Source organism: Schistocerca cancellata, chromosome 6, assembly GCF_023864275.1.
Source record: "Schistocerca cancellata isolate TAMUIC-IGC-003103 chromosome 6, iqSchCanc2.1, whole genome shotgun sequence".
Taxonomy (NCBI): Eukaryota; Metazoa; Arthropoda; class Insecta; order Orthoptera; family Acrididae; genus Schistocerca; species Schistocerca cancellata.
Window position 1 is genome coordinate 595,078,422 of NC_064631.1, and position 24,151 is coordinate 595,102,572.

Genomic DNA, 24,151 nt, shown 5'->3' on the forward strand with positions numbered 1-24,151 from the left:
GTTCGAGGCTCAGTTCAGCACACAGTTTTAATCTACCAGGAAGTTTCATATCAGCGCACACTCCGCTGCAGATTGAAAATTTCATTCTGAAAACATTCCCCAGGCTGTGGCAAAGCCATGTTTCCACAATACCCTTTCTTCCAGAAGTGCTAGGTTCGCAGGAGCGTTTCAGTGAAGTTTGGAGGTAGCAGACGAGGTACTGGCGGAATTAAAGCTGTGAGGACAGATCGTGGGTCGTGCTTGGGTAGCTCAGTTGGCAGAGCACTTGCCTGCAAAAGGCAAAGGTCCCGAGTTCGAGTCTCGGTCTGGCACACAGTTTTAATCTGGCAGGAAGTTTCATATCAGCGCACACTCCACTGCGGAGTGAAAATTTCATTTTGGAGTAAAAAAGATGTTACCTTTCAAACGTATTGATGTTACAGTTTGAAGGAAATGTAGAAGATGATACACCGAATGCAAGGCTAACTGTAAATTGATGGCGTCAGTAATGTACTCGGCACTGAAATTGCTATTTCATATTTGAAAATCTGTTATTATGAACTGTAGATTAAAACTGAAGAAACTGCAGAAAGGTGAGAATTTATGAAGATGGGACTTGGATAAACTGACAGAACCAGACGTTGTAGAGAAGTTCAGGGATAGCATAAGAGAACGATTGACAGGAATGGGGGAAACAAATACAGTAGAAGAAGAATGGGTAGCTTTGAGGAGTGAAATAGTGAAGGCAGCAGAGGATCAAGTAGGTAAAAAGATTATGGCTAATAGAAATCCTTGGGCAACAGAAGAGATATTGAATTTAATTGATGAAAGGAGAAAATATAAAAATGCAGTAAATGAAGCAGGCAAAAAGGAATACTAACGTCTCAAAAATGAGATCGACAGGAAGTGCAAAATGGCTAGAGGACAAATGTAAAGTGTAGAGGCATATCTCACTAAGGGTAAGATAAATACTGCCTACAGGAAAATTAAAGAGACCTTTGGAGAAAAGAGAACCACTTGTATGAATATCAAGAGCTTAGATGGAAACCTGGTTCAAACAAGGAAGGGAAAGCAGAAAGGTGGAAGGAGTATATAGAGGGTATATACAAGGGCGATGTACTTGAGGACAATATTATGGAAATGGAAGAGGATGTAGATGAAGATGAAATGGGAGATATGATACTGCATGAAGAGTTTGACAGAGTATTGAAAGACCTGAGTCGAAACAAGGCCTCGGGAGTAGACAACATTCCATTAGAACTACTGACAGCCTTGGGAGAGCCAGTCCTGACAAAACTCTACCATCTGGTGAGCAAGATGTATGACAAAGGACGAAATACCCTCAGATTTCAAGGAGAATATAATAATTCCAATCCCAAAGAAAGACAGATGTGAAAATTACCGAACTATCAGTTTAATACGTCACGGCTGCAAAATACTTATGCGAATTTTTACAGATGAATGGAAAACCTGGTAGAAGCCGACCTTGGGGAAGATCAGTTTGGATTCCGTAGAAATATTGGAACACGTGAGGCAATACTGACTCTACGACTTATCTTAGAAGATAGATTAAGGAAAGGCAAACCAACATTTCTAGCATTTGTAGACTTACAGAAAGCTTGTGATAATGTTGACTGGAATATTCTATTTCAAATTCTGAAGGTAGCAGGGGTAAAATACAGGGAGTGAAAGGCTATTTACAATTTGTACAGAAACCAGACGGCTGTTACAAGAGTCGAGGGGCATGAAAGGGAAGCAGTGGTCGGGAAGGGACTGAGACAGGGTTGTAGTCTATACCCGATGTTATTCAATCTGTATATGGAACAAGGAGTAAAGGAAACAAAAGAAAAATTCTGAGTAGGTATTAAAATCCATGGAGAAGAAATAAAAACGTTGAGGTTTTTCGATGACATTGTAATTCTGTCAGAGACAGCAAAGTACTTGGAAGAGCAGTTGGACAGAATGGGCAGTGTCTTGAAAGGAGGATATAAGATGAACATCAACAAAAGTAAAACGAGGATAATGGAAGGTAGTCGAATTAAGTTGGGCGATGCTGAGGGAATTAGATTAGTAAATGAGACACTTAAAGTAGTAAATGAGTTTTGCTATTTGGGGAGCAAAATAACTGATGGTGGACGAAGTAGAGAGGATATAAAATGTAGAATGGCAATGGCAAGGAAAGCGTTTCTGAAGAAGAGAAATTTGATAATTTCGAGTGTAGCTTTAAGTGTCAGGAAGTCGTTTCTGAAAGTATTTGTATGGAGTGTAGCCATGTATGGAAGTGAAACATGGACGATAAATAGTTTTGACAGGAAGAGAATAAAGCTTTCGAAATGTGGTGCTACAGAAGAATGCTGAAGATTAGATGGGTAGATCACATAACTTATGAGGAGGTACTGCACAGAATTGGAGAGAAGAGAAATTTGTGGCACAACTTGACTAGAAGAAGGGATCGGCTGGTAGGACACATTCTGAAGCATTATGGGATCACCAATTTAGTATTGGAGGGCAGCGTGGAGGGTAAAAATCGTAGAGGGAGACCAAGAGATGAATACACTAAGCATATTCTGAAGGATGTAGGTTGCAGTAAGTACTGGAAATTGAAGAGGCTTGCACGGGATAGAGTAGCATGGAGAGCTGCATCAAACCAGTCTCTGGACTGAAGACCACAACATCATTTGAAAATGCGAATCCTTACTTTATTCGAGAGTTCGTGACCTATGTAAAGTATGAGATACACTTCTGATGTGGTTCTGTAAGTCAACGAAAAATAGCATAGTTCCAGGATATGGCGAACTGTAAGCAGATTTTGCAGACACTGTATTATGGCGTATAATCGCTTAGTAATGATGGAGAGATGGATAAATTTATATTCCATGTTTCAAGGCAAATGGCTCTGGATGCACTTGCTAGTCAGCATTCATTAAATGATCCGCCTCTCTTCAAACTATGGGCATCCCCCCTCCGTCCGTGCTAGAGTACACCTTTCATAGGTCTACTATGAACTGAGTTACGTATCTGGAACTAAAATCCTTGAGTGACATCAGTGGCTGAAAGAAGTGAACAAGATGACAACTCTTGCACAAGCTTGACGTCTCTTGCGACAAATATAGTAAGTGCGGTAAAACACTATCCATAAATTTCCTTCTCGGAGTGTTTTGGGTTATGTATTACCAGCAGCAATTAACAAGCGTGAAGGATATGATTTGGAAATTTATCTACTAGGAGCTCTTAAAGGATGTGTCAATATCATCCTACATGTATATTCTGTTTTTTTAGGTAACCGACAATAGGACCTAATTTTACTATTTTCCATACTGAAATATGAAATCATTGGGGGGAAAAAAAGGATTAAAAGTCGTACAGTGACTACTCAAAACCATTTCTGATCCATAAAGGGGTGAAGTGAAATTGATGAACGCAACAAAATCGTGATACTGTTGATAAGAGTCGAACCTACGCTCCATTTCACCGTACACCTGCTCTTCTAGAAAGTTGCTACGACATAGAAGTCCAGAAGCGTGAAGAGTATTCAACCATGCCGTGGGTGATGACTAAATAAGTCTACTTATAACTGATGAATACTCTTTCACCAATGAAACAAGGAAAATGATAAAAGGAATAGATTCTTATTTTCTTTATAAAAAAAAGGGGTCATTATGCCTACCCACGAAAATATCATGTGAGATCTTAGCACAACCTCGCACGAAAAAAAAAGAAAAAACAAAAACAAAAAAGAAACATGTGCAGTTGGGAAGGAAAACAAGAAGTCCAGCAATTCAGCAATGTCTTTTTCATAGTTTGTTCAGGCTTGGAAATAACTTACTTCAGTAAGAAGAGGCGGTTACACATTGTAAATGGAAACAATATTGGTTCAACTAACATTAACCAAAAGGTTACTGTGGGGTAACCACAATACACCTTCATTGTCAAATCTACAGTAAACTGGAAACTTAATAATCCTGCCCACTGGGTATGTCCGATTTATAGCCAATTAAGTTAGTTTTTGTTTTTCTATCATCATAATAACGCACCGAAAAGTATGACAAGGTTTCTTTTCTTCCCGTCGATGACGGTCTAGACACGGAGAACAACCTCGAACTGACATGAATGGGGAAGGAACTCAGTCATGCCCTTTCCAAGTGAACCACCTGGTATTTACCTTCTGCAATGTAGGAAACATAAATTTGCATAGCTGAACGCGGATCTGAAGCGCCCTCCCTCCACATGCAAGTCCAGTCTCTTATCAACATTACTTCGGTATGTGTAACATGGAATAGTCTGCTACTGAAGCAGAAATATGCATCCTGATATACGGGTCATATTTTGATGTATCTGCTTCTTGTATGAGTCACAATAAGCAGGTAGGTAAGTAAAATTTCTGCGAGAAACAACGCACTTAAATTGGAAAACTAAATGAGGTAACTGTAGTCTGAAAACACGTCAGATTTATGTATATTCGAATACACCTGTCTCTCTCTCTCTCTCTCTCTCTCTCTCTCTCTCTCACACACACACACACACACACACAAAATGTGTAATTTGCAGAAAGGTAAGACATAGATGGGCAGATAAAAAAGAAAACGTTGGGTCACTTGAAATCACTTCACAGATCTACATAGAAGTTTGATGACATTTCCCACTTCAAGACAAAGATTAATTGTGCTCAAGTTGAAGGTAATACCTGTAGGACTCTCAATCCCATCTGTTTTGGCGCCGACTAAGTCCATCATCTCAAAATGATGCCTGCCAGGTCAAAAACTTCGACTACTCTTTTTGTATTTTTAATAGCGCGGTTCAACATCGAAAGCGAAAAAGAGTCTGTATCATCGTTACGAGATAATTATACTAAGTGTGTTGCAAGGAAAAATGGCGAAAATTGAAGAACCGGTAAAACTACAAAAATTGCAAGCATCTGCTCTAAGACGGTTGCTGTCGTTTGTCGGCGTACTACTCTCATTTTTGTCACAAAAGCTTAGAGCCATTACATATCAAATAGCGTACTGGTGCAGTATTTAGGATCAATTGCAGTTATAAGTTAGTTTAGCACATTATTTCCGTATTGCTGACTAACGTTGAATATTCTCGCTACGAATTAGCCTACAATTACCTGCTGTCGTGGGTTTTATGTGACAGCATGTTTTCCAACAACAGCACACACAATAACACCTTGCTGTTACGTTAACAGCCTAACAAAAACTGAAAACTTGCTACCAACACTGAACCGTTGCAACGTCGGTGCTCGTGTATAATGGGAAGGTGTGTCAAAGAACAGTGATGCAACACAAAAGAAATCAATCTTCTTTCCGTACCTCGAACGATGATAGAAAAAAACCAGACATTTAAATATTCTGAATATTACCCAGATATGAAACATTGTGCTTACAAGCACACACGCATGGGAAATCTCATTTGCTGTAATGTTTACTTCCTACTTGAAAAACTCAAAACAAGAAGCTAACTGTGCCAATACTGTACACGAAACATCATTGTTAATCGTCAATTTTTCGTGCTCTGGAGGCATTACAATACTGACAGGCAATATTCAGACAAATCTTCGTGCATTTATCATGAAAGAATGAGCTTCGGCATAGAAGAGCGCCTAGCTACTGTAGACTACACAGTAATTTAATAACAGTTTCCGAAATCTGCTTATTATGACTAGAAAAAAAGGATGGTATACATGTGAGAAGTACAATGTGAGACACTAAGCAGAAATACAGCCGGGTGTATCGCAGAAACCATCAATTGAGATTATTTAGGTTAGCAAGAGCAAGTTCGACACCCATCTATATGATTCCGATCACTGTAATCAGGACCAAAATGAGGAGGCTAACCTGAAAGTTAGGTGAGAGCCTTTGTTTGGCAGCGCATGTCTTCTGATACAAGTGTTACTATTTAGCTGTATCATTTTGATTTACATAGGCAAAACATATTAACTTTTTGCTAGTGGAACTAAATACTGGCTAAGATTGATACAGATGGGGTTGTGTGCCTATTTTCTTCTGCACATGTATGGTTTAAGGAAAATATTTTGGAGACAGGTGTCACTTACGAGGTGCTATTCAGATACTAACTACACGAAAAAAACAAACCCTACCTAACGTCCATCTGCCAGGCACTCGAGTATGAATCGCAGGGTAGTCATGTAAATTTACTGTAAAGATAGTATCTTATAATGGATGTGAATGCATATGCCCACGAAATTTACTGTGATGTTTAAATGCGTTAATTCAACATTTGTGTAAAACATGTTAGCCCTATCTAAAGTTGGCTATATTTATGACATAACCTAAAGTCATGTAAAAAACTGAAAACAAAGGATTTTTTTGACGTATCTATCGTGCAGCGACAATTTAATTCACTTCTTTACATGAAACACGTTGGTACATTTACAAGGTCTTCAGATTTGCATACTTCTGTTTACGCTACATGACAAGAAAATATTATATAGCCTACATAAAAAGGAAAAGTGTATGTGGCGCTTTACATGAGATCCTTCCTTGCACCGAATAAAGGTACAGAACTGTATTTCTTTTTTACTGTTCAGTTTGGTGCTGGCACGGTTGCGTCACTTTTGACAAGTACTGAACCTTACCCGGCTAAAATTTGTCAGGAATGCAAAGGCATTGTTTACGCTCCTGTGCGTATTTCCCATCCGGTGCGAAGATACTTTCATGCCTGTGAGAGTCACTACGTCTGTGTGTTAACTATAAGTCAGCAGTCGAGAGATACATTTTGGAACTTACATTTCTTCGAAGATACATGTCAAAAATTCCTCATGCTATTTTTTTATGAGTTCCTGGATGTATTTACTAAAACAAGTGTTAACAGCCAGGTAATTTTGGAGAATTTACCTTCGGGCCCGTAGAGCACACCAACCAACTGTCTCTTATTGAAGAGGCGTGAGTCACCTTGTAGCTAGTAGCGTTACAGTAATGCTACGTGAAAAATTGTTGAATCATATTCATCACAATCTCATATCTGTGACACTAATTAAATACGCAAGAGTACTGCTAACTATGTTCTTGGTTACAGCACGGCAATACAATAATTTAAGTCACAATCTGAGAATTCCGTCATATCTGTATACCAATGTCAGCAAGTGGTCAAAAATTTACCTTCCATGCCAAAAATGTCTCTCAAGACACAGTTTACACTTGTGCGAATGTATTTACTTCACGTTGGCAGGGCAATTGAACACCACGTGAATACTTGAAACGTGATACCTGGAATACTGTTGAGCCCCATGGATAGATGAATAACAAAGCACAGAACTTTCCGTTAACAGATTTATCAAAATAATGTCACTTGCAAGCATCAAAGTTACAGTGTTTGGACGCGCCAATATTTTTTCCACAATCTCGCTCATGCAGAAACTGAAAAACGGAAATATTTGTATTTCTTGATACGTGAGTGTATCCCTATTAAGAAGCTGTAGATACACGTAAACAACAGAAATGAATCCCTGCATCAGAAAGCAAGAGACTAGGTGGAAAGAACATAAAGCACCCATAAATTAATGCATTCCGCTTCTGTCAACACAACTCTTGATTACCATGACAACTCTCTTTCAAAATAATACCACCGCTAACGGTGACAAATTTCCAATTCCTAAACACATTGAAATGTTTCTCAATAACTGTAGTAAAACTTGACGAAAGTATGGTGAGATAACCCTATCAAATTTTGAATGCTCTATTTGTAGTTGTACTGTGCTTAACCTCCACAAAAATGAAACAAAACAAAAAAATCTGTGCGTCTTGAGTAAGTATCACTTCTGTGTATCACCTGACGTAAAACAAATTGCATTTCATGTGCCACAATAACTTCAGTCGCTATCCATGAAAAAAAAAAAAAAAAAAAAAAAAGCTGACCGCATAAAACAATCAACCTTACCCTACACACATGGCCACATAAGTGCAAGATAGTACTGTCAGTAGTCCATGGCCATGAATCACCAGCCACACGTCGCCTACAGTTGAATGATAGGTTTACAATGTCATCTTACAATCGTGCCATAATACAAGCAAGTCATATACAAAATCTACCTCTATCAAAACTCGATCACCAAAAGTTCTGAAATACTTTGAATAATTCACTGGAAAAGTATGTTATTGCCAGTGGCGCAGCATAAATGCGTGGCGAATTCAGTAAAAACCTCGCTACATCTAACAATACGTTCAAAGAATCTTAGAATTCACCTAATCAAAATATCTCGTCTGGAGTAAATTAAAATAAAACAATGAATAGCATATACAGCGTTAAAGAGAGAGAGAGAAAACTTACACTTGTCCGTCAGCAGCCATGTTGAGAACGTACAGAAACAGCTGACGCTACAGCGCGGGTTGTTTGAAATGTTCACGACTCTTCATATATGAAACTTTTATCTCTAGAAAGATTAGATAAAATAAACACTAATCCTGGGTAAAGTTCGAAGACTGCACACACGCACAACATGACTGAGGAACACAAGATACACTACAGGGAGATTAGGGGATTTAAAGAATTTACAACGAAGTCAAAATAATACGTTTTAATGTTTCTGTTCAATAATGAACAATGGATTCTATGCACTAAAACATGCACAGTAAATACATGGACTTTCATAATTAAATCCTTGTCATAAAACTGTATAATCCTTTTCAATCTGAAACCGACACATACAAAACACGTTCTGAAATTAACAGTAGAAAGCTGGAACAAAATGACAGCAACAATTAAAGAAACGGCAAAATCTTATTTCGGACAGAACATTCGACTTGTTTTTAACAAGTGCCACGCTAGTTTAAGATTTTATATTGTCCACATAACAATACTGGTTATCAGAAAGAAAAAACTCGTTAAAGCGACCCTTTAACATTTACGAGAATTTCTTCTCACCCTACAAGCTCTTACTCTTACATTAGGAGAAACGTGTGCATTTTAAATACTGTATCCAACACACATATGACTGAGAAATCACAACTATGAGTATGAGAGAAACACACAAAGACACTGACGCCACAAACTAAGTTAAACTTCAAATTGTAGCATTAAGCTTTCGAAACAAGAACATTGCATTGATTTAATGAGATCAATGACAATACAATAAATGAAAAATTATCGGCAACTTACGTCAGTACTGAACAAGACGGGAATGTCAACCTTGTCGAACATCACACATTCACTTTTAAATACTTTATAAATACAAACATTTTTATAGATTCATCCTCTCACTCGTTTTAAAACAAATATACACATCAACTACACAGATGTAATGTACTGCAACTAGTATACAATCGATGGAAATAGAAGATATTTTTCCACATTTCATAAGCGTACAACATTCATAGGTTAATAATAGTTGAAAGACACAGAAAAATTAAGCGTAATCCACGTTTTCATTCAGGATATACGAAGAAATAATTCACTCAATGCCTGCACACCTCCAGAATTTCGATACTTTCAGCGTAACGCTACAGCTCGTATACGCAACACCAACTGTTTTGACTAACGACATACGCCTGCACTTCACAATTTGTACACCCGTCACTCCAGAAAGGACTATTTCTGCAGTTTCGGTAAAGTCAAATCTCCAGATGGCACATTCGAAGCGGACTGCATACATCCTCGTCGGAGTCGTAGAAGTACCTCTGCTTTGGAGACAGTCCCTTCTGCAACCGCCGAACTGCTTCCTTGATAAGACTTCCATCACGCAGAAGCTCCTGCAGCATTTCATACGGATCGTCAGTTGAAGCATCCGTAGATTTCGAGGACTTCCTGTTGACAGTGAGGCACGTATGACCACTACAGCTGTTGCCAGATTTTAAGCAGCCATCACAAGTTGAATCGCTCCAACTTCTGCTCGGTATCCTGTATGGTGATGCTCGAGACTTGTGAAGCGAAAATGACGACCTCGTCTTTAAACCAGAAAGGCGAAGGTTTTCCTTGATTTCTGACACGAGCTCTTCCATATCTCGTGCCATGAAATCTTGCGTTGTGGAACCGTTATTGCCAGACAGAATACACATCTCTTCTTTACTTGGCATTACTAACTATTCCCGAAACTTTTCGAGGAATTAGTAAACAAAACTGCAGCAAGGCACTAGTAAAACCGACAACACGTTCTTTCTCCCACGTCTCGCTAGTGAATGGGTCAAACCGGGAGGCTCCGTCTGTGTTATTGTTTTGATTCTGAAACGCGAGTACGGCGAGCGCCTCGCGCACAAAATAGTCCTAGTAAACAATGGCCATTAATGTGAGTTTTTAAAAACCAATTTATGAATAGGAGAAAACGTTTCATATAAACGGTATTCTACTTAATTTTGATTAACAGATTACTCGTTGAGCATCGAGTACATGATAGATGTAAACAAGAAATTGGAACAAAGGTTGCGGAAGGATACACGCTCAAGGTTACTCGTGCCTTAACGTCATATCACTGTGACGTCAGAGAGGAACGTGTCGTTATAAACAGACGTGGCATTATTTATTTACTTTCGACAATAATATTAGGATGCGCTGTTCAGCTTTTACCCAAAAAAAGATGATAAAATAGTGATACGCAGCATCACTGTTAGATATGTAATTTGTGGTTCCGTTCCTGTTGCCGAAATAACCTGTACGTTTTAACTTTCTAAATTTCGTCGCGTAATAGTCAACTAAGATGTTTCTAGAAGAATATTAAACTTAAATATTTTCATTGTTGAGATTTACCAATGTGTATTAATAATTCAGTTACCTACGATAATATGAATTTTCGGCTTTACCATAAATTATCTCGCTTGAGGTGCAGACAGTAGGCAGATACGGTAATTGTAAGAATGTTCAGAAATTAAACATGGAATTGGGACCAAATATTTAACAGATTTCATCTGAAAGATTTCAAAACCTTTATTTTTTTGTTTTAATTAATTGTCTTGACATTATCCCACTTCATGGTGAAATTTTAGTGAAAAGAAAGAAAAATAATTGGTCCGAAAGATTAGGCTGTTATTATTTACAGTTTTTTGTACCACACAATAATTATTGTTTAGTGCTTTCTGGAGAAAGTTATTAGAATACGTTGAAGCGTTGCGTAGTATCTCTGATAACAACTTACACATGGTGGGCAATACGAATTATATACAAAACACGGAAATAAGACTGTTTAAGTAACAGCAATGAGTACCGGGAACGAATGCTTTTTGTATTCTGAAGATAATCTCCACGATCCTATTTCCTTACCTCAAGGCGAAGAGGTTATCTTAGGAAGAGGGCCTCGGACAAGAATTACGGACACTAGATGCTCCAGAAATCAAGGTACTTGTTCATTGACATTTACTACCTAGTTGCCTCCACATTTTCCTTCGTCGTTATCCGGGATTTTTTTTATATTTGCTTAAATTAATGTAAAGTGCAACAGTTTACAGCGTTTTTCTTTAAGCCGTATTGTACATGAAGGATCCTTGTCCATGTCTTCCTTCGTTGAGGCTAAGTTCTTGAGCCAACGTATTGTTTACTGTCTGTAAACAGGATAACGAAGTATTCAGAGTACGATATGTGATAGGGTGTAACGTGCAGTGGAACAGAATGTAATGAAGTAGAAGCGGATTTTCACCCATGTGATTAATTCCATCAAAGATGGGATTCTGCCCTTTAACCTCAGAAATAGATTCCCCTTTAACCTCAGAAATAGATTCGTGGGTAAGGCAGAGTCCATTTAAGTGCTAACTAGATGATAATTGTCTATTGTGTAGTATTTGTGTTGTCAGCCAATGTTACGTAGACTACTCATGGACCAAAAGAATTATTTTATATCTGAGGTATTGTTAGTCGATTCTAAAGTAAAAGACAAACAGTAACTTGAGCATAGAGTGAGTGAGAGAGAGAGAGAGAGAGAGAGAGAGAACAAGACTGAAAACATGTTAGCATCCAGAAGGATATTTTTAATCAGAGATACAGTACGCATACATGTGTATTTGTGTTCTAACTCAAAAATAGTTTTGTCCAAAATGTAACAAGTTTTCAGTTTTGTTTATGCGCCTGTCAGCGACTCATCTCCTACACCATTCGGTGAGTTGTTACCCTTACTCCTACATTATTTACACTCAAACAGGACTTACTATACTGTAGTAAGCTACCATGGTGTATTTTGAGGAGTCAGTGCTGATGTCAACAGTGAACAAACAAGCAGCTGTTTTCTCACTTACTTGGCACAAAATACCTGAAGTATTTTTCAACATTCAGATTCTTATAATTACACTCTGCATATGTGTGAAACAGACAATATTATTTTCCTTCTTTGTCTGTAATATGATCTCCAAGATCAGAAGATTTCAGCTATGTTCCATTTTCAAGTGCTTGCTTATACACTTGTAGGTTTACACAGTTGCCCATGTGGGTGTATATAATATACAAATATGTGAGTAAGTACTTGAAAATGGAATATCGCCAAAATTTTCTCATCATGTGAAGTAAACGACTGTGATCGTGGTACAGGCAAAGTGGAGAATGGAATTGCCTTTCAATAAATTTGTTGCTGTGGCACCCGATATAAAAAAAAAACCCTTATGGTATATGAAACACTAATATCGGGTGAGGTTTCTTGTGTCTAAATAAATGTTGACATTAGGGTTTTTGTTTCTTTCCTGCAACACTGGAGCATTTTGGTGTAGATTGTAAAATATTTTACCAAGTGCTTCAGCTAAATACCAAAACAGTTCCTTAAACAGGGCCATAGATGATGCGTATCTCCATCCTAACTTATCTGTGCTATTGTTTCATCTCGGGCAAACACTAGAAGAAAGACACAGAATTTGAAGCTAAAACTTACACGGCATATTACAAAAAATGTTAGGTAAATTCTACAAATGTTTATTGGCTACTAGGTATATCATTATCCTAGACCAAGAAAGTAAAACTGGGCTAGCCTACTGATAATACATACAAATTATAGTCCTGTGCCCCATCTGTGAATGGAGTGGTAGTAAATCTAAATATATTTTACAATAATATGTGGTTCCTGTCTTATTCTTAATAATAGTTCATAGAGTTCATTTTTGTGTCTTGAGGCATCTTTGAACTAAAGTTACTACCATGTGCTTGTTGCTTACTGGTATAATCTGAGTATCTTAGTGTTCCCCTTGAAAATCTTGACTGCGATGACAAAGTGAACTGTTGCGTAATCTCTAGGTTAGGTTGGAAGGTGATAATGTCATGAGCTGGCGAACCCAAAAAATGTTAATATGGATTTAAGTTTTTAGAAACAGGTTGAACAACAGCATAGCCAGAGGTCTACACTTGCTCCATATTTAACACCCTTCTTATTATCACGCATATCTCAAATTACAATGTAAATGCAAAAAGATGTGTTACGTAATAGACAAGTCTTTTGATGACCATTTTGTTGCATATGTACATTTATTGAGAGTCATTTATAAAAAATGGAAAAGGGGGGGGGGAACAGAATGGCAGTGTTACTGTTCACAGTGTAACTTGCAACATGCTATCTGTTAAGAACCCATAAACATTTCACGAACCTTGCAAAGTATAAATTCAGTGCTGAATTAATAGCTTTAGTAAAGCTGAAAAACAGGGACAAGTGTACAGTTTATCTGTGCAGTGTTCTGTTTGTTTTTTAGGACCATTTAAAATTAAGTTTTATTTCCCTTTTAATTTTTCTTTCTGTTTCAGTTCCTGAATTTAAACATGAATTTTTGGCATTGTTAAGATGTTTTGATGTTAATCTAAAGCTTTGCGGTGACAACTAGAGTGTTTCTGTTCTTATTTGTTTCATGCAGATATCTGATATCTACATCCATACTCTGCAAACCATTGTGAAGTGCAAGGCAGTGGGCAATTCTTATTGCACCACGTAGAAGGATTTCATTCCATGCCATTCACATGGGAAATATTGTTTAAATGCCTCTGTGCACAGTGTACTGAGGCTAATCTTGCATGGTTGTTGGTCTCTATGGGAGTGATTTGTAGGGGGGGGGGGGCTGTGGTATTTTCCTAGATCACACTGTACTGAAGCTAATCTTGTCTTCGGTCTTTATGAGAGTGATTTGTAGGGGGGGGGGGGGGCTGCAGTATTTTCCTAGATTCCTCACTTAATACTGGTTCTTGAAAATTTGTTTGTAAGCTTTCCGAAGATAGTTGATGCTTGTCTTTAAATGCTTGCCATTTCACATTTTTCAGCATTCCCGTGGGTGAAAATACATCTGGCTTGTTTTTTCAGTGTGTACAGTCAACATCTCCTGTTAGTCCTGTTTGGCTTTACTATTTCGCAGTATTCTAGGATGTGTGGAACAAGTGTCTTGTAAGCAGTATTATTTGAAGATTGATTGCATTTTCTCAATATCCTACACAGAACCAAAGTCTACAACCTGTTGTACCTATGACTGAGCCCAACGTACAGGTTATTTCGGCAACAGGAACGGAACCGCAAATTACATATCTAACAGTGATGCTGCGTATCACTATTTTATCATCTTTTTTTGGGTAAAAGCTGAACAGCGCGTCCTAATATTATTGTCGAAAGTAAATAAATAATGCCATGTCTTGTATGAATTAACTGAATCCAGTTGGCTCCTTACGGCAATACAATACTATATTTTTGCATTTTGAGGAATGTGCAATTTTACATTTCTGAACATTTTCACCATTTTATACTGACAGAAAAAAATTGCAACAGCCAAAAATAATTAATGCAGAGTAATTTTTTTAGAGTGCATTTGTCTAGGTAACATATTTGAGTGATTAACATTGCAATGTGACAAATTAATGTAAGCACAAGGTAAGCCACTGCAAGTGTGAAATGCTGGTACATTATAACCATTGTAACCATCAGAATGTTGAATGTAAGCATGTAAACATGGGTGCATCTTGTGTGCAGGTGCTGGATGTCAGTTTGTGGAACAGAGTTCCATGCCTGTTGCACTTGGTCAGTCATTACAAGGTTGTTTAATCCTGTTTGTGGATGACTCTGGAGATGTTGTCTGATGTCCCATATGTGCTCTCTTGGAGGCAGATATAGTGATAGAGCAGGCCAAAGCAACATGTTGACATGCTGTAGAACAAGTTGAGCTACAGCAACGATAGATGGGCGAGCATTATTCTCTGGAATGCTGTTCATGAATGGCAGCACAACATTTCAAATCACCAAACTAACGTATAAATTTGCAGTCAAGGTGCATGGGATAACCACAACTGCTGTCGTACAAAATTGAATCCCTACCTATAACTAAAGGTTAGGTCCAGTGTGTGTGGCACAGAGACAAATTGTTGCTGGCTCTGAACTGGCGTCCTCCTAACCAACACACGGCCATCACTCGTACCGAGGCAGAACCAGCTTTCACCAGAAAACACAATAGGCCTGCATCTTGCTGTCCAATGAGCTCTGTCTTGAAACTACCGAAGTCACAAATGGCGGTGGTTTGGGGTCTGGATTGGATCTGTTCTTGAAGTAAACAATTTGTAACAGTTCGTTGCATCACTGTGGTGCCAACTGCTACTCAGATTGCTGCCTCAGATGCAGTACAGTGCGCCAGAGCAATACTCCGAAAAAGCAGGTTTTCTTTCTAGATAGTGCCATGTGGCCATCTAGAGCCCGGTCTTCTTGTGACCGTATATTCCCATAACCACTGCTGCCAGCAGTCTTGTATAGTGGCTCCATTCATGCCAAGTATTCCTGCAGTATTGGAGAAGGAACATGCAGCTTGTCATAGTTCTATTTCATGACCTTGTTCAAACTCTGTGAGTTGTTGATAATGGTGTCTGTCTGGTGTTGATGATGGCATCTTTGTCACCTTAAAGGCATTCTTGGCTAACATAAACTCACCACATTCAGTCTCAAAGGTAGCTAACATTCACGACTTTTACAGTGTAAATAAAGCAAACCTGATTTGCCACCTCATAGTGGTGCTACTAGTGCCGCTGTTGTGCAACTAGTGTGAAATTGGAATAGATGTCGTCTTTCAGATACAGGGAGTGACACCTTTTGTTTATTTCATACAACTGCTTGGTGTTGCAATTTTTTTCCATCAGTTTATAATCTTATCAATATATGTATCAGTATTTGTGGAGCTTTTTTCTGATATTGTGTTGTCATAGTCATCAACATGTGCAAAAAGTCTGAAGTTACATTTGATGTTTTCTATCAAGTCATTTATACACAACAGGAACAGTAAGGATCCCAACACGTTTTACTAGGGCGTGCCTGGAATTACTTCTACATCAGGCAGTGACCCTCCATCAAAAACAACATGCAATGTCTCCCCCCCCCCCCCCCCCCCCCCACTTTCAAGAAATCCTCAATCCTACTGAGCTACCCAAGCTCAGCTCATGACCTATCCTCACAGCTCTTACTTCTGCCTGTTCCTTGTTTCCTACCATCCTAACATGACAGAATTTCTCCTGCGATCTTTACAAGACTAGCACTTCTGGAAGAAGGGATACTGCAGAGACATGGCTTAACCACTGTATGCTGATATGAAACTTCCTGGCGTATTAAAACTGTGTGCCAGGCCAAGACTTGAACTTGGTACCTTTGCCTTTGCCAACTGAGATACCCAAGCACAACTCATGACCCATTCTCCCAACTCTACTTCTGTGAAGTTAGGAATGTAGGAGACGAGATACTGGTGGAGGGGATGGGTTGTGAGTCGTGCTCGGGTAGCCCAAACAGTAGAGCACTTCCCCGTGAAAGGCAAATGTCCAGAGTTTGACACCGGTCTGGCACACAGATTTAATCAAGAGGAAGTTTCATATTAGCACACACTACACTGCAGAGTGAAAAATTTCATTCTGGAATCCTCAATCCAATCAACAATTGTCGTTCGGCACCCCACATATAAGGGGCGTTCAAAAAGAAACAAGCTGAAGCCATAATTACAGAAACCAGTGCCTGTATGTTAGAAGTAATGACCCTGGCTGTTGAGACACTTGTCCCACTATGACACAAGGCGGTGAATGGCTGTCTCTTAAAATTCCTGGGGCTGCAATGTTAACCAGTTCTGCACGTACAGATGGATGTTGTCGTCTGAGGTGAATTGTTTGGCGTAATCACAGGGAGAGAGGTCCAGACTGTATGGAAGGGGTCAAGAACCTCCCATTTGAAATTCCGCTGGAGTGCCGCGACTGTGTTGGCTGTATGAGGCTTTGCATTGTCATGGAGCAGTATGACCCCATGGGTGAGATTGCATGGTTGTTTTGATTTGATCACTTGGTGGAGGGTGGTCAAGGTTTGCGAGTAACCCTGGGCGTTCACTGTTGTCCCGTGCTGCAGGAAGTGACTCAGAAGGGGGGCACATTGGTCAAACAATCTGAGGGGCAAACGATTCACCTCGGATGACGACGTCCAGCTGTAAGTGCGGAACTGGTTAACATCACAGTCCCGGGAATTTTATGAGACAGCCATTCACCGCCTTGTGTCACAGTGTGACAAGTGGTACTGGTTTCTGTTTTTATGCCTCGGGCACGTTTCTTTTTTAACGCCGTTTGTAGTAACGCATTAAGTGCTGGTGTGGTACTGAGTCACATGCATGTTGCGACTCAAGAAATACTGTATCCATCTGATTGCCTTGATACTTAGCTTTCATGATGTCATGTGAAAAAAAAAATCCATGTTGTTTGACGTGAATCATTGCACTTCATTATGTTTGAGCTCAGGTGTGTCCTCATATTATACAACAGATAAATGTTGATTATATTGGACAATAGTTTTGTGAATCATATTTGCTACCCTTCTTGTAGACAGGAGCAAGCTGTACTTTCTTTCAGCATCTGCGCACGATTTTTCATTTGAGGAATTTAGTTTGTATTATGATTAAAAGGGGGTTTATTCAGCCACCAATTCCATGTAATATCTGACAGGACCCCATAAGATCCTGGAGCTTTGTCCTGTTTTGGCAGTATCAGCTGTGGGCAACACTCGTGCGCTTTCTTCTGCAAAGGAACATTTGAACATGGAATTCAGAATTTCTTCTTTTGCTTTGCTGCTCTGTTTGAATTCAAGTGTCATTCATGAGCATCTGTACACTAATTTTGGTGGCTCTGCAACCTATCTACTTGTAAGTATTTTATTTTATTTTTTTAATTAATTAGTTAGTTATTTTCGGGGGGGGGGGGGGGGGGGGGAATCTTTCAGTAAGATTCTGCCACATTAGTTGTTGAAGGCTTCACACATTGCCCTTCTGACAGCTAAATCTATTTCATGTGCCATATCTCTCTGCACTTTGTTTTACGTCTTTTACGAAGCAGTCATTGTTTGTTTAGTAGTTGCTTTAGAGACTATAACTTGAAGGGTCCCTCTCCTTACAAAGTGTTCTAAGTATGTTTCTGGCCAGTGCATGGTCAACTATTCTTCTAAACTTGAGCCGAGCGGTTTTAGGCGCTTCAGTCCGGAACTGCGCGACTGCTACAGTCGCAGGTTCGAATCCTGGCTCGGGCGTGGATGTTTGTGATGTCCTTGGGTTAATTAGGTTGAAGTAGTTCTACGTTCTAGGAGACTGATGACCTCAGATGTTAAGGCCCATAGTGCTCAGAGCCATTTGAACCATTTCTAAACTTGAGGCAGAGTCCCTCTACATGTTCTTGGCCAGAGCTGAGTGTTTAAAGAGTTATGACATACCCTCTGTGCATATCTATGAGCCTCCTCAAAATGTTTGTTGTAAGGTACACCATACTGTTGCAGCATATTGTGCAGATTCCAAATATGTTATCTGTATTTAATTTATTTGTGTATCTATGTATTTATTTATTTATACCATTTCTAACTATCCTACTGATGACCTTTTCCAAAACTTGAGTAGCTTTTGATGTAAACGTGAGTGAGAATTTGTAGAGTTCTGTGCAGCAGCTAAGCATTTCCAGCTGTTGGTTGATATGGCAGGCTGCTTATGTTACAGAACTCATAAACTTTTGTGTTTACTTTATTAGCCCTTTGTACTCTTGCTTATAGTTGCTTCATTGCTACTAATGCTAATCTCTCTGTGAACTTCAACAAACTAGTCAGCCCTGTTTGTACTGATGGGGCTAGGATAATCATGTGATGAGCGGCTCCTGAGACTGTCAGTTAAAACCAATGTTTGAAAAGTGCTTTTGGTTGTGTGTACATTATGCTAACAATTAGGATACAAACAGTGGCTGTTGAATATAATAAAAAAAGTATCATTTTATTTTTTCGAAAGGTAGCATCACTTTGATTCATTTCATTTTTTGAAATTTAAGCAAAGTAAACATAAATAGTAAGTTTACTCACAGTTAATTATTAATATGGCCTCAAACAGATTCTCTGTGCTAATGTCTAAATTGACTGTTACTGCATCAGTGAAGATGCTTCTTCATGGTTTGATCCGTGTAACAGGGTGGATGGATGAGTGTATGAATAGACAGTGATTTCACCAAATTTATGAAATTGTAATTCACTGTTTTGCTTCATTCGTGAAGTTAACAGTTTCCTGAAAGTTTACATTCAACTCTTGCAGTACATTGTATGGCTGATTGTATGAAACCAACTGAAGTTTTATTTTACTTCATATTACTAGTCTTGTCAAACAGTGTTTCATGAAGACTTAATTAATTATTTGGTAGAGTTAATTTTCTCATCTACTGTGACAAATTTGCTGCATTTTGAGCTAATCTGTGGTTTGGATGCATACTTCAGTTTGCTGTGTCAGAGGGGATTGTGTATGTGAGTACATATGACAAGTAGTCATAAAGTTTTAATTATCTCCTCGGGGGGGGGGGGGGGGGGATTCAAGCTGCTACCATTGCTATTATTCCTCTGCATATTCACTCTTCGGATAATGGAATGTAGTCGAATTAAGTTGGGTGACACTGAGGGAGTTAAATTAGGAAATGAGACACTTAAAGTAGTAAAGGAGTTTTGCTATTTGGGGAGCAAAATAACTGATGATGGTCGAAGTAGAGAGGATATAAAATGTAGACTGGCAATGGCAAGGAAAGCGTTTCTGAAGAAGAGAAATTTGTTAACATCGAGTATAGATTTAAGTGTCAGGAAGTTGTTTCTGAAAGTATTTGTATGGAGTGTAGTCATGTATGGAAGTGAAACATGGACGATAAATAGTTTGGACAAGAAGCGAATAGAAGCTTTCGAAATGTGGTGCTACAGAAGAATGCTGAAGGTTAGATGGGTAGATCACATAACTAATGAGGAGGTACTGAATAGGATTGGGGAGAAGAGAAGTTTGTGGCACAACTTGACTAGAAGAAGGGATCGGTTGGTAGGACATGTTCTGAGGCATCAAGGAATCACCAATTTAGTATTGGAGGGCAGCGTGGAGGGTAAAAATCGTAGAGGGAGACCAAGAGATGAATACACTAAGCAGATTCAGAAGGATGTATGCTGCAGTAGGTACTGGGAGATGAAGAAGCTTGCACAGGATAGAGTAACATGGAGAGCTGCATCAAACCAGTCTCAGGACTGAAGACCACAACAACAACAACAACAACAACAACATTCACTCTTCAATATGAAGCAATTTTCCCAACAGTGGATGACTTGGTGGAGATCTTAGTTATAGAAGGTAGCATTTTGGATGTCCAGGAAATGTTGCATGTCAAAAATCAACTAGTTGTCATTCTGTAAATGTCTGCCACACAGTAGTTTCTTCATCTGAGGAAACAGGAAGAATTCACATGGTGCCATCTCAGGTGAATATATGGGGTGAAGCAAAATTTGATAGCCAAGGAAGCAGCATGCGTGACTGTGTTGAAAGAGCTGGGATGTTGTGGAGCAAAAACACGGCTTTCCTTGACACTTTGTTTTGACAGACAGCCTCTTCCAGTCTTGCCAAGGCTTTTGTTAGCATAATCCTGTGTTGGTGTAAGCCTTATCAGCATAATCTGTTGGCACTAACTGCAGCACTTAAAAAGAAAGAAAAAGAAAAAAAAGCTTTACCTTGTCTAATGATGGTTGGGTCTTCACTTGTTTTTGGTAGTTGTGATGAGTCTACTAGTTTGCACTGCTTGTTTTACTGATTTGTCTCAGGATGTCAGCACCTGTCCATGGTGATTACGTAGGTATAGAAGTCAAGGTAGCTATAGAAGTCATTTAGAGCTTGGTGAGCTTTTGGAATGGAGTGTGAGCAGCAGCGAAACCTCACCCTTTCAGATGGAATGTTAAAAATGGATGCATGACTGATCTTCACTTTTTTCACTATGGTCTCAGTTCTGTTGTGCTGAACTTCAAGCAACAGGCCCTCCACGTCTCATGGGATTCCCAGTTCTTCATACAGATGTGATTTGCCATTTTATTCTTCATTGTTGAAACATATTTGACCACACTGCAACATCTTGTACCAACTAACCACTACGTTAAATGACTGTACATTGTTGCCATATACTTCCACTTACTCAGCATGGAATGTTGTGACATTTGCTGCCTCTTTTAAATTCCCATAGTGGTATGCTGCACTACTTTTCGAGGTTGTAATTAAAACTACTTACTAACTTCTGTGTGTGAGCATGTGTGTGTGTGAGAGAGAGAGAGAGAGAGAGAGAGAGAGAGAGAGGACTTCGTTGTTGATGTAAATTATTTATTTATTTTTTTTACTTTTTCTGTGTTCAGTATGCCTCCTAGCAGACAGTTCATCAAAAGAAGTGAAAGTAAAACAGTTGGGTAGTAATAATTCAGCTGTTAATGGACTAGCACTGAAGAAGAATGAAACATATACATTGAAAGAAGGGGATGTACTGGAATTCCTGCTTGGTCAGTATGCACACACAGTCAGATTTTATGCTAAAGGTGGTGGCAGTGTTTCACTGCATAAAGGAATTAAAAGGGATGCAGAACATCCCTGCCAGCCAGCAAAAAGATTGTGTGAGGACTTTTATACAAGCCAAAGAGTGAATGATGGGAAGGATGCATTATCAACTGAAGTGACACCATGTTCTGAGGACAAATGGGAATATATAGATAATAACAAACTTATAATTCTTACAAGCAAAGGATGTAAAGGCAGTTCAAAGGTAAGGAGAAAAAGAGAATTAAAAGCTTTATCTTACTCAGTCACCACATGTGCAGCATTTTAATGTTACTAAAACTACTGTTCCTGTTGTTACTACTACTGTCAACATTGTGATTTGTCTTGAAAACTGACATCACTCATATATCATATAAATTAGTGTGTGGAATAATATATTTGTCAAAAACTGCTTCCTGTAAAATTGCCCACAGTAGTTGTTGTATGTAAGGGAGACTTCTGCCTAATCATCCAGAATTTTATTAACATCCTATGTTTCAACAGATTCTCATTCTGTGCATGCGATTTAATTTCTGTGCTGGAGATGAAATATTGTTTGTTCTGCTCATAACACAATTTTCAAATAATTTGTTTTGTTATAAGAAAATAGTTTCCAATTTCCTGAAAGACATAACTTATGTTTTCCATATGTATTTTAAATGTATGTCCTTGTCATCATGAACTAGGATGTCAATGAGTCATGGATCACAGCTAGTTGCAGTGCAATCCATTTGTATTGTTTGGCACTGGAACATCATCACTACTCATTTCCTAGAAAATCTTCAGTTTTGAATTTGAAGTACGTTGTTGTGAGTGAGTCATTTCTGATATTGATCCCGGATATAATTTTGCAGTCAGTTGTCATATCAAATCTAGTGTTTTACTGTAATGCCAGCATTTGCTTTCTCTAGTGGGAGATTCTTTTGTAATGTACGTAAGGCTGGTTCTTATCAGGTCACTCGTATCAGCATAGAACTCATTGTTTCAGGCAGCATCATGCGAAGTTCAGCCAGGACCGTAATCCATTCACATTGACATTTGCTTAATTGACATTGTTGCCCACACAGAACTTTTGCCATTGCGTGCTTTCAGTTCTGTTCCACTACAGGAGCTGTAAATTTCTATGTGATTGAGATGCAGGAGTGTTGAATTTCGTGCTTGGCGCAAGGCATGATACTGTGACGATAATTTTTATTTATGGGAAAAACTTGAGTAATAGATTAGTTTTAAAACTATATTATTATTTTTTCTTTCTCAATAACTATGGCTGTGTTCACTGTTTTCTGATTAGTAGCCACCATTCTGTTCTATCTATTCAGCATGAATATTGCTCCAGTTGACAGGATTTTATAAGCAGTCTGTGGTGCATTACTTTTCAAAACATGCCCCTGAGCTAGAGGGAGCTCACATGTGGTAGCAGTGAGGAGGCTGGTACCTACTTCATTGCAAAGACAAAAGATTTGCTGCGGACAGCAATGAACAGAATGGCAGAGCCACTGAAGTAGTGTCACACCGTAGTCTGGAGAAGAGATTTATTGCCATTCAGTGCTACTTTTGACAAGTTGTCTCTGTGAAGGCCAAATCTCATTGCCTGCTGGGGTTTAGCAGCAGAGGACGCACAGAATGGTTCGATGCTTGGTCGCCTTCCGAAATGACTGGCTCTATTGTGCTTGGTTGGACATGTAATGCCATGCAAAAAGCAAGTTTTCTTAACACTTTAAGTCTCAGGTGCCAAAATTTGACAAAAATCCCATATTAACGAATGATGTGAGTTGAGAGGAAATGGATGTCATAGCAGTTAAGGCTCTGGATTTGCATTTGGATGGAATTGGTTTCATATCTGTAACTGCTCCACATTTTGTAGCTTTCCTGGTTTCCATAATTAATTGAAGTTAATTCCAGGGCGGTCCCTTTGAAAAGGAGGAGGCAGATGTCCTTCCCTAATCCAGCACAATATGAACATGGGCTTGTCCATTGTGATATTGTCAGTGGGATGTGAAACCATAATATTCCATCCTTTCTCATAACACAGGGTTTTGACTGAATTGTCTTGCAACGTGTCCCTGTGTCATCTGTTCTTTGTATCCATAATTAAAATACATTTCATATGCAAGGAGTTTGTAAAGTTTCAAAAATAAAACAGTTGTAATGTCTATCTTATGGAATTTGTTGCTTTTTAATAGCCAGCTAATATTCAGTAAAGAAGCAGTGACATTGAAACAAAAGCTGTTGTTGCGATACCAAGTCGAAACACTTGTATCAGTCTGTGAAGTACTGACTGGAAAATTTGTCAGTGGTGCAGTCAATGACCTTTGTAGGCAATGGGCAAGTCCTTTTCAGCCTTTGTATCCTATTAGCAACATTTTTTTTTCAACCATGCCTTGTGCAATGCAAAAATAGTCACAATTATTTATTTTGTACAAATTTATTAGGTAGATACA

General features: G+C 38.8%; 3 protein-coding genes across 6 annotated transcripts in view; 1 reads left to right on the forward strand and 2 right to left on the reverse strand.

The window, feature by feature from the left end:
- Nucleotides 1–8,359, reverse strand: part of LOC126088618 (xaa-Pro dipeptidase) — an 884,445-nt gene extending 876,086 nt beyond the window's left edge. The window contains exon 1 of one of the 2 annotated variants that reach the window (XM_049906848.1): nt 8,269–8,359. In XM_049906848.1, the coding sequence (XP_049762805.1) occupies nt 8,269–8,288 (20 nt within the window). In that variant the 5' untranslated portion in view covers nt 8,289–8,359. Of the gene's footprint in view, nt 1–5,089; nt 5,134–8,268 lie in introns of those variants that run through there. The other variant, XM_049906847.1, reaches the window with a different exon arrangement.
- Nucleotides 8,360–8,500: 141 nt separating this feature from the next.
- Nucleotides 8,501–10,124, reverse strand: LOC126088619 (GSK-3-binding protein FRAT2-like). Its single transcript, XM_049906849.1, has one exon. It carries the CDS (start codon nt 10,008–10,010, stop codon nt 9,549–9,551), a length of 462 nt encoding a protein of 153 aa, XP_049762806.1. The 5' UTR covers nt 10,011–10,124; the 3' UTR covers nt 8,501–9,548.
- A 493-nt stretch (nt 10,125–10,617) lies between these two features.
- Nucleotides 10,618–24,151, forward strand: part of LOC126088587 (bifunctional polynucleotide phosphatase/kinase) — an 82,670-nt gene continuing 69,136 nt past the window's right edge. The window contains exons 1-2 of one of the 3 annotated variants that reach the window (XM_049906791.1): nt 10,618–11,262; nt 21,536–21,936. In XM_049906791.1, the coding sequence (XP_049762748.1) occupies nt 11,124–11,262; nt 21,536–21,936 (540 nt within the window). In that variant the 5' untranslated portion in view covers nt 10,618–11,123. The remainder of the gene's footprint in view (nt 11,263–21,535; nt 21,937–24,151) is intronic. The other 2 variants (XM_049906793.1, XM_049906790.1) reach the window with 2 other exon arrangements.